General features: G+C 30.8%; 1 protein-coding gene across 2 annotated transcripts; it reads left to right on the top strand.

Annotated features, from left to right (window-relative positions):
• Positions 1-3,728: 3,728 nt before the first annotated feature.
• Positions 3,729-11,375, top strand: LOC145193324 (uncharacterized protein C16orf52 homolog A-like). 2 transcript variants are annotated; one of them, XM_090071746.1, is made up of 3 exons: positions 3,729-3,869; positions 10,520-10,738; positions 10,927-11,364. In XM_090071746.1, exons 1-3 carry the CDS (start codon positions 3,773-3,775, stop codon positions 11,133-11,135), a joined length of 525 nt encoding a protein of 174 aa, XP_089927872.1. In that variant the 5' UTR covers positions 3,729-3,772; the 3' UTR covers positions 11,136-11,364. The 2 variants fall into 2 exon arrangements, with proteins under 2 accessions (XP_089927872.1, XP_089927873.1); XM_090071747.1 differs by having other exon boundaries at positions 3,782-3,929; positions 10,927-11,375.
• Positions 11,376-11,586: the final 211 nt, after the last annotated feature.

The following is an 11,586-nucleotide window of genomic DNA, read 5'->3' as shown; positions in this document are numbered from 1 at the left end:
CTTTATTCGACGTCTTTGAGTAACGTTAAATCGACGTTTTACTATCAACGTTACAAATCCTTGCAAAATCGACTGCTTTAACAACGCTTTTTTAGTAACGTTTTTTCAACGTTATGTTGCGACGTTTATGCAACGCTATTTTAGTAACATTTTTTCAACGTTTAGTTGCGACATTTTTGTAACGTCTTTTAGTAACGTTTTTTCAACGTTACGCAACAACGTTTAATCAACGTGTCTTTAATAGCGTTACATATCTTTGCAAAATCGATTACTTTGTCAACGTTTCCGCAACATCTTTTGCGACCGGTTTTCAACGTTGATTCAACGCTGAAATGTTTGCTGGGTAAATATTATATTGACTTGTGTGATTTAAGGCGTTATGACGGATTTTGTCTTATCTGAAAAAGGAGAATATCTTTAAAAATAAACAAAATGATCTCTGAGCACATTGTTTTCAGTAATGCTCAGTCTAGTACACTTTGATAATTGCCATTATCCAGTAAGCCACTGTCATGTACGAGATAATACTTGGCTCAGTGTAGGATTATTGTATTGTATAAATAGAAATTCATTACCCCAAAAGAAAAAGTGAAAAAAAAAAGTAATCTTTTTGGAAACCTCAAAAGAAAAACTGGTTGTTTAGTGTCCGGAAAGGAAACTTCATTTTTCAAACGGTTTTTAATAGTAAACATAGTGTAATCCGCAGTTTAAAGCAAACTAATGAGCTGTACGGTCGATAAAAATACTATTTACCAAGCTAATAAGTAAATTAATTTGTTTTTAAGTGGATACATAACATTAATTGTTTATATCATATTAAATTTCCAAAACATATATATTTTTTTTATTAACTTATATAGAAGATCAGTTTCTTACAACTTGTTTAATTAAAACATTTTTCTTATACTAATACTATATTAATGAAAGACAACCTTAGTAATGGAAAAATAGTGTGTAACTAATGTCAGATAATTCATATTGTGATATCAAAATGAGCTCAAAAAAGGTTGGGACACCTGCGAAGGTTTTATACAAAAGTCCTAATAATTGTGAAAGATTTGCTGGAAAACCCTCTGATTTACCCGTGAGTGAGATCTACCAACTCACAAACAGCTAATTCAATACGGTTACAAGATTGAGAAAGAGTTATTTAATTGACATAAAATTGACTCTGAATCAATTGTGACAAAGGTCAGTAATGCCTTGCAAAAGCTTTGGTATAGAGTTAATCCAAACCTCCCTCTTATAAAAGACAAACCATTGAAAAATAAAATATCCAGAACATTTCAAAAAGTATTCTCTGCTGATAATTTGATGTAATAGTAAAATAGTAAACATTTAGCGCACAATTAAACACATAGTTTGTCTCTGTGAGAAAAGTAGAAAGGTGGAAAAAGAACTACTCTCTGTGAGAAAAGTAGAAAAGTAGAAAAGTTGAAATACATGAAATCTTTTTTTACCAGTATTATTAGGCATTTACAGTTACACTTCACAAAAATGGGAGGTTAGGTAAAAAAAATAGCGCCAATTGCATTTCTTCAAATGAGTTACATCAAGCTATTCAAACTGTTAATCAACTTTCTCTTACTGATCTGCCAAATAATTCTCAATCTGTAGAAAGAGCTGTAAAGCTCACATCTGAAATCTCTATAAAACGTTTATGAATTGTTGTTTTCAATTTATATTATTTGGCGTCCTTCACAAAGTATGAAGGTGAAGGGTGGAGAGACATAATTCATTCTAGCAAAAAACCAGAGCAAAACTGAAATCAAGAGAAATGCGAATAAGTCAGAATATTGTGTACATTCTTCAGAGTAATTTTGCAAACTTTTATGCTGCAAATATAAATATTGAAATCAACAAATATTTTTGTATAACTTTAAAAATTAATAAACGAGCGTTCAAAGTACTCGTTTAGGGTAAGACATACTTAAACAATCGTATTAAAAACATTCAGCTTGGTGTTTCTTTTATAATGAGGACTATAAAAAAAGTGCTTTTATCCAGTGATTTGTGGTACAATTAAAAAATCCGACGTTTTTTATAAACTTTTGACGTCCCCCTAACACGACGGAGAGAACATCGTTAACTACACTTTGAGATATTAAGTAGATTAGCGAAGTACATACATACATACATACATACATACATACATACATACATACATACATACATACATACATACATACATACATACATACATACATACATACATACATACATACATACATACATACATACATACATACATACATACATACATACATACATACATACATACATACATACATACATACATACATACATACATACATACATACATACATACATACATACATACATACATACATACATACATACATACATACATACATACATACATACATACATACATACATACATACATACATACATACATACATACATACATACATACATACATACATACATACATACATACATACATACATACATACATACATACATACATACATACATACATACATACATACATACATACATACATACATACATACATACATACATACATACATACATACATATATATATATACATGCATCTAAGTTGTGTGATTTATTATGTGTTGTTTGTTTTTCAATTAGTACTACAAGTTTTGTGAAATTTTCATTTTTCAGCAAATGTAATAAAAATAAAAAGCAAGACAAGTTTTGAAAGTACAAGGAAAAGTTACAAAATCCAAATGCTTTTCAGCAATTATTTGTCTTTAGTCAACCTTGAGGTTTTAATTGGTGGTGGGTCTTAATAAAACAGATACAAATATAAGAGAGAAATTTTTTAAATTTCTTCCTCAAATTCCATTTAATCTTTTTTTTATTCATTATATGATAAATGCATTAGATTGTGTATAAAATACAAGGTGCTGGATTAATACTGACAAATCTTTTTTCTCATAGGACAATAAAAGATTAATATCAAGCACTCTTCAAAATGATATATAGGAATGAGATTATAGTATTAAGCAGATTGTTTAATTGCAAAAGTAAGAAATGATAATATTAAATACTAATTAATCTTTTTTTTTCCCCCAACATTTGATCATGTAAAATAATTAGTTGTATTAAATCTCACAATACGGTCTTTAAAACACCCACGAAACGCCTTCTGAAGCTGAAAAATTATTTTTAATTCTTGAAAAATTAGTTATAAAGATGCTGAACTTTATCTTAACATGACGTCAATACTGTGGAGCGACGTACATGTATGCAGAAATGCCATATATGACATTTGGTTTATCTATTAGTAAGAAACTTCTATATCAGTCTAATAAGAAAAATCAAATGATCAGATGTTTGAAAAAAGGGACTTTTATGCGTTTAAAACAGCACAGGTTTTTTGTGTGATTAATTTATATTTACACATAAATATATTTACTTGATTTATTGAGTTACCAATTGCGTAATATTTTCGCTGGTCTAGATTATTCAATCAATAAAACAATTCCATCAGGCAGCGGATTTAGACTTATCAAGTCATCATTTTTAACAAAAATTTATTTTATTAAATCTTATACTTTTATCTCACGAACTAATTACTGTCAAGCATATAAATAATTGTGTGTGTGTGTTTATATATATATATATATATATATATATATATATATATATATATATATATATATATATATATATATATATATATATATATATATATATATATATATGTTATTGTAATATATTACTAGAGTTATTTCGTTTAGGTTTTAATATAATTACCAGATTTAACCATCAAGATGAAAGCTATCATTTCACCAGTTCTTTTGTTTATCTCTGTGTGTCTAGGAATAACTGCACTTGGTACACAATCATGGATTGTTTACAATGTTGCAGGTCAGAGCAAGTTCCTAGTACTTACTATTTGTTGAAGATCTAGAAAAAGTGGCTTAATAGGTAGCTACTAAGTGCAGTGTTTTATTCTATTATTATTATTTTTGTTTGTTTGTTTGTTTGTAGTATAAAAAGAAAGCTGTGTTTTTAAACTTCAGAAAACCAATTAAAAATTTAGCAACAAAAAAAAGTATTCAAAATAACTAGAGTTTTTAAAATGAAAAGTAACAAATGTCAAATAAATAAAAAAATAAAACTAATAGTAATAAACACAAAAAATAGTATAAAGAAAATATTACTTAAAAATAACAATAGAATGTGTGTGTATATGTGTGGAAAAGTTTCTATACTGAAATATATATACTGATGTGTTACTTTTTGTTAAAATATTTTAGGTTATTTTTTTTAAGTAAATTTTCAAAAAAAATTTTTTTTTGCAGATATTCACTAATAAAGTTTACAAATACTGATATTTGTAAAATTTTACAGTTTGTATTAGTAACAAGGGTCAAGTAAGGCCTTAGAAGTAGTTGGTTCAAGTAAGGGTCAAGTAAGGTTTTCAAGTAAGGCTCAAGTAAGATAAAGTTCAAGTAAGGTCTTCAAGTAAGGCTCAAGTAAGGTCTTACAAATAGTTGGTTTGATCTAGCTTGTTTCTATGTTGCTAATCTTTTGTCTTTTTTTTGCTAAATTGAATATTTAAACCAAATAAAGTTAAATTGTTTTCTTGACTAAATACCACAGATGATGTTTGAATGTTGTAGCTATATCTTTTTGAAATACAGGAGTTTTGTATTTAATCAATTTTTGTTTTAAAAAGTATCATTAGAAAGTGCAGAAAGTGAGGTTGAAACTGTGCTTCTGATACTGTATATACCGGTATACACTGGCAAAAAGAAGGAACTTGAAATTTCCTCTTTTTTTCAAAAGTTTTTAGTTGAAATCTAAAAATATACATTTTAAAATAGCAAATGACTGCTTTATATGCTTACTGCAGGGCTCTGGGTGCTGTGGAATAAGCAACATAGAGTTTCCTATAAATAGTTGGTAAAACTTGATAAAACTATAAGTCTGGTTAAAAGTCTAAATTTGGCATGAATCAGAGGTAGGTCTATTGCAGCCAACCAACATCTTTCTAAGATAATTATTTTATTGTTTGGGGCCTTAGAACGGTTGAAGGGCTAAGTTGCAGAATCTGGTTGGATGAGCTTGAAGTTGTTCAATGAAGTGACAAAGCACTTAGTAAAGTTGATACATTCAACCAAGGAAGACCCCATCATTATTTTATTTGATAATCAAGCCATCTTTCCTTTTAAAGAGATGCATTTTTAAGAATTTATTTCTGGCTGTATGGAAATTTAACTAATTCATGTTTATGTTTGTGTACATGTTATATAATTTTTTAGGAAATTATGTGTAGAGCATCTCTCTTCAAGAAACACTTTTTTGAATCAATAAAAAATTATGCATGTTATATATATATATATATATATATATATATATATATATATATATATATATATATATATATATATATATATATATATATATATATATATATATATATATATATATATATATACACACACACACACACACATACAGTAACGGAAAAAAGTATCCGGACAAACCATTTTTAATATAATATAATCTTTATCATATTCTTTATACAGCACCACAGCTGAATTGGCAAGCTAGTTAGAATCCACTGCAGTTTTATAGGCTCTCTACACACAGTTGATATTTTTGGGGATAGTGCCCTTCTAGCTAACCTGAAAAAGCCACCTATATGGAGTGATAGTGGACATATGTAGGTGTCCAGAAATGGGAGTTTTGAAATCCATCTATTACGTCCGAGAGAAAAAAATCACTTTTAAGTTGAAAATTTCCCAATTTTTTTACTGTTTCAATTATTTACTAAACAAGCCATAAAATTGAAACGGGTCATTGGAACTTCATGAAATTTTATGGTGTTGTACCTATATAGTATGGCTATCAATGTATAAAATTTCATGCAGATGTCTTGCTTGGTTATAAAGTTATAGGCCAAAACGTTTTGCAAAATCATACTTTTTGACAGTGTTGGTACCAAAAGTTTTTAGTTTTAGTAAAAAAAAATTGTCTGATTGACCTGAATTTTTGTGTGCATACTCTACAGGTTATAAGGCACAAGTTTTATTAACACTGTTTTGGAATTAGGACCATTGCTGAAAAACTGTGGCCAAAAAATCATTTCGAGCCCCAAAATTTCCTTATAAAATTGGCAAATCAATTTTCAATGAAAATGACCAACTGAAGGGTCCATTTTGCATTTTTTGCTACCCTGAGCACCAATTAATATAAAAAATTTTAGAGCTTATTGAAAATTATCAAAAAATTGTAGCTTTTAGGTCAGTTTTTACATTTTCATAAAATAGGCCTTTTTCATGTACATTTTCTATGCATTAGTATAGGTTCAAAATGAAAAAGCTATAAGTAACCATGGCTTTTTTTGCATGAAAAACTAAAAAATAAAATTAGATTGTTAAATATAATGGGATGCAGTATACATAACACAAATTGGGAGGTTTTGCCCAATATAATAAGTTAACTTAAGGCTTCCTCTTCATGCACCTTGCGGTTTTAGTAAGGTTCAAAGCTGAAAAAAACTTTTAGTTGCAATAAAACTTGAATTTTAATCAGGTAAGTCAACTGAAACAGTTGAAATGAAGAATTGAAGAAAACTCAAATATTAGAAGTGCAAGCTTTTAACTCCAAAATTCTATTTTCTTCTTAAATCGATAACTTAACAATTTACTCTCAATCACAATTTAGGTTTTTTTTCTTGATTCAAGAAACACCTACTTTCTAATTTAATTAAACAGTTCTAAAATAAGCTGCACAATTTTAGAATTATAAAATGTGGCATTTTTGGCAGAGTAAGACTATTAAAGGTGCTTACTGTTGTAGTCCACAAGGCAGTTTTTAAGTCTAAGAGCGTATTCTGTATGAGATGAGTCGTTTTTATCGTTGCCAATGATGAGAAAAGTCTTGATGAGCTGCTTCAACTACCTGTTCGCTGTAAATTCCAAGTGGTGACATGTGGCGGTTCACAAAATATTTGATGTGGTGAAATACCATAAGGATCTTGGGTGTAACACTAGCATTCGGGATGGCAAGGTATGAGTCTTGAAATTGTTGGATTTTGTCCAAAAAGTCATCCTCAAGGTCTGATCCATAGCAGCTTTTCACTACAGCATCAAACTTCCTAAGCGCTTCGATGAATCCAAAAACTTGGAAACCCGACTCAGCTTCTGCCAACTGTTGAAGCCTATCCACATTCCGAAGAAGTTTGCAACAATCGTTTCCTTCAAACATGCCTCCATGATAGGGGCTCAGTTTCATGTTAAGAGAAGTTGGCCGTTTTTCGGCATTGGGCCATACACTTTTCATCTTCTGAAAAATGTGGTTAACAACTCCAAGCAAAAGATGCAATTCCGGTGGAGGTAAATTGTCCAGAATGAGAGTATCATTGGCTCCACTGAGGATAGGTGGATGGACAAAATTGCCGGTATGTTTTGCCTTGGCAAGAATGCGCCCTGCACTCAAGAAGCTTTTATAGCTTTCTCTGAGTGACCCAAGTGTTCTCAAGGCTCCAGCCTTCTCTAGATTTGTGAAATCAATGCTACACCAAGAGCAAGGGTGAGAGCTTGAGTGAGCTTGAAGCCCACAGAGAATGTTGGTCAGTTTCAAGTCACAAGCAACAATGGCCTTCACTCTATTGACTTGAATGAGCGACCAAATTTGGCGGACATTCTCATAAGTTTCAGGAAGCTCTTCTGCAACTGCCACAAGCATCTGGCGCTTTACACCCGTATCTTTTGCAAGCCTGTCAGTCAAGAGATGCTTTTGAGGTGGGGACTCTTTTTGTGGCTCCGTTGATGACTCCCAAACAAAACTTCAGAAATCCCTTGCCACCATCGATTCCAATTTTTATAATTCGCTCAGTTGAAACATTTTGAGATGTGCTGATTGTACCGATAAGGTAATTGATGTTTTTACAGTGGGCAACAGTGTGATCTGAACCAGTTTCACCTTTTGCATCAGAAGCCTTTATATTTGAGTGGGTAAAAAAATCACTCAGTTTACGACCAGCAGCCAGAAAATGTTTGTTGAAATTCGGCTCAACAAGCTTTGTGCCTGAAGTCTGGTTTACTACTCTTGCCAATTTCATCATTCCCACATTAGATAAACCTATGTTGAGCTAAACATTGACCATGTCTTGTGTCTTTAAAGTAGAAGAGATGATTTTTGGTATAGCTCCACTTGGCCCTGTAATTAAAAATTGGCTTAAGAAACATTTTTCCAATTACTAAATTATTGAGGAGAAAAATACTTCTTGAATAAAAATATTTGTCCTGTCAATGTAACATTACTTGAGGTATTCACTATTAAATGAAGCACCTGGAGTCACAGGAAGAGGTGGTCCTCCAGATGATTTTGATAGCCTTACAGTGCCTTTTGGTGAAGCTGTTTTGCTTACAATCACCTTTGCAGCAATCTGTTCTACAACTTTCTCATCTTGAGCAGTTAGCACTTTGAGGTTTTCACGAAATGTGGATTGGTTACAATTGTGAGGAAAGCCTTTCCTGATGGGACTCAGACAATCGTTGCAGCGCACAGTGGGCCCTTTCTCATCAGCTTGAGAAACATATAGCGGATGTTTCTCATTTAGCTTTAGACACCCAATCCTGCAGATGGGACAGTCACAGTTTTCGCCATGAATTTCCAATCTGACACAGATAAACTTGAAGTCATACAGTGATGGTAAAACAACTTCTTTGCCTTCATCTCGTGTATCACATATTCCTTGAGGCACTCTTGCATCACCCAAGTCAAAGTTGATGCCATAGATTTTTGACAAACACTCCGCTTGGAATGAAGTTATTTGCCTGGTGCACTTTTTAAGGCAAGTTGGACAGACAATTTTTCTGTTCTCCTCGTGACCTCTTGCATAATTTGGCATTGTGAGAAATTGCTTAGTCTCCTGTAAATGCAACAATATTCAAATAGTTTTATCAGTCTTGAAATAAAACTCTTAGTTGTGGAAATTGAAATTATAATTGTGCCAAAATATAATTGATGTTATTGACAATATATGCAATTGAAACAAATTGAAACCTTACCCGTATGCAGAAATATGGATGGTCACAAAAGTGAGGGTGAACCTTTTATTTGGAGATTGGTCTAAAATTTAGGCAACGCTTTATCACAAAATTTAAAATAATTTAATTTCAGAGCTTTAAAATATATTTATTAGGATTAAAATAGTTTTGATATAAAAGCAAATTATTTTCATATCTACTCTCCTTTTAGTTCATTTACCCACTTGTCATCTTACAGTATTTTATAAAGTATAGTTTGCATATGAGTATAGTGCACACTCAACTTTTTTAACAATAAATATGGAATACATCTGTAATGCTTTTTCTGAATGAAATTCATACGGACATAATGAAAAGAGCGAATTACTTAAAAAATCTACTATTTTAAAATCTACTTATTTTGCTAAACCCCCCAAATTGTGTTATGTGTACATGCATTTCATTATATTTTACATAGATAACTACTCAGGGTAGCAAATACTTCAAAAAATTTCCCCAGAGTTGGTCATTTCACTCAAAAATTGAATAATCCATATTATTAGGAGATTTTGTGGTTTTAAATGATTTTGTGGCCACAGTTTTTCAGCAATGGTCCTAATTCCAAAACAGTGTTAATAAAACTTGTGCCTTATAACCTGTAGAGTATGCACACAAAAATTCAGGTCAATCAGACAAAATTTTTTTACCAAAACTAAAAACTTTTGGTACCAACACTGTCAAAAAGTATGATTTTGCAAAACGTTTTGGCCTATAACTTTATAACCAAGCAAGACATCTGCATGAAATTTTATACATTGATAGTAATACTATATAGGTACAACACCATAAAATTTCATGAAGTTCCAATGACCCATTTCAATTCTATGGCTTGTTTAGTAAATAATCGAAACAGTAAAAAAATTGGGAAATTTTCAACTTAAAAGTGATTTTTTTCTCTCGGACGTAATAGATGGATTTCAAAACTCCCATTTCTGGACACCTACATGTGTCCACTATCACCCCATATAATTGGCTTATTTGGGTTAGCTAGAAGGGCACTATCCCCAAAAATATCAGCTGTGTACAGGCACTTGCAGAATAGCTGAAAGACTGGTAATCTTAGACTGAACAAACCAGAGAAATAGATCCATGTGCACCAATATGCTGAGAGCTTCTGTAGTTCTCAGCACACTGCTTAAAAATTGCAGAGAAAAGCGGATTTAAGAAATCAATTTGTCCTTCACAAAAAATAGAAAAAAAACTCTTGCAGGTTGTTTTTGAGCACATAGACTGTTCATCAATCTTTTTTATTGATTTGTTTGAGTGATGGGAGAATAGCAATTTATTAAAAGTGGTTCTGAATAATCACAAAACCTCAACCAATTAAACTGATTTTTATGGCATTGTTACAGTTTAAAAATTTACTATCAACAAAACTACAAATTTCAAATTTTTGAATTACATAATGTTTATGTATATACACTTAAAAATTTCTATATTGTTTATATATTAGACTTTTTTTTTTGCTTTCAGGCACAACTCGCTTTGGTCTTGTTCATATATGTATTCAGTTTTTTAACCAAAAAGATGAAGAGTTTTGTGAAGAGTTTAAGCCACCTTCTTTTTGGGTGGCAACATTTATGTTTATTATTGTTGGAATATGCCTTGATATTGGAACTTTTATTCTTTTGGTTCTCTCAAGATGGCGACAGTCATCAGAAAGATTTGCACAAATAGTTGGATTAGCTGCAAGTATAAATTATTGGTTTTATATTTACTTGTTGAAGAATATATATTTTTATGTTGAAAAAGAATAGTAGTCTTATGATCTAGTTATGAAAATGACGCAGTTATCAAAATAATAATAAATTATAATAAATAAATTATAAGCAATAGTAAATTTGAGTTTTCAATTTTTAAAATACAATTTTATTTTCTAGTGGCTTCTTTTTGCTTTGCTGCTATTTTATTTCCATGTGGATTCGGTGCAGATGAAATTGGAGGAGATCCATACAAACTTCCATTAAATGCATCAATAGGCTACTCCTATTTTTTGTTCTACACATCGCTTATTGTGCTAACAATCGCTATCTTTTTGTGCAGTTGGAATGTTATGAGAAGAAGCGTGTTCAGAGCGCCGATTTTTTGATAAAAAATTTTTTAAAAGTATGTAAATATGTAAATATGTAAATATGTAAACTTCTGAAAAAGTATTTATTATAAGATTATAACATTAAGTTTATTCGAAAGTGTTGAGATTTTTAGTCTTCTAAATCCACTCAACACAACAAGAGACATTTCTAAAAATACATAATTTTTTGGTATTATTTGTATGACAAATAGGTAAAATTTGGTGTGGCAAATGTTTCTAATACCAAAAACATGTACACTGTTCAAATTTATTACATTTTTATGTTTGAAATAAAACAGACATGCAATACTGTTACAGCGCGTCCTCATCTCCGTATTAAGGGTCTGCGTATCGTTATTATTTTGAACCGATAACGATATCAAACGATATGAGTTGTCTATGAAACGATAATTTATCGTTTGAAACGATAACCAAACGATAACTTATCGTTTGAAACGATATTATCGGC

This window comes from Hydra viridissima, unplaced genomic scaffold (genome assembly GCF_058129835.1).
Source record: "Hydra viridissima isolate aposymbiotic clone 2 unplaced genomic scaffold, HvirCarnegie_v1 scaffold_14, whole genome shotgun sequence".
Lineage (NCBI taxonomy): Eukaryota > Metazoa > Cnidaria > Hydrozoa > Anthoathecata > Hydridae > Hydra > Hydra viridissima.
Note: the sequence above shows the minus strand (reverse complement) of the source record. Positions and strands in the feature narration are given on the sequence as shown.

Excerpts from the sequence above, each read along its gene's own strand:
- LOC145193324 (XM_090071746.1), top strand. The coding sequence starts at position 3,773 with ATGAAAGCTATCATTTCACCAGTTCTTTTGTTTATCTCTGTGTGTCTA. Across the intron at positions 3,870-10,519 it reads GATTGTTTACAATGTTGCAG|GCACAACTCGCTTTGGTCTT; the intron begins GTCAGAGCAAGT and ends TTTTGCTTTCAG. Across the intron at positions 10,739-10,926 it reads AATAGTTGGATTAGCTGCAA|TGGCTTCTTTTTGCTTTGCT; the intron begins GTATAAATTATT and ends TTTATTTTCTAG.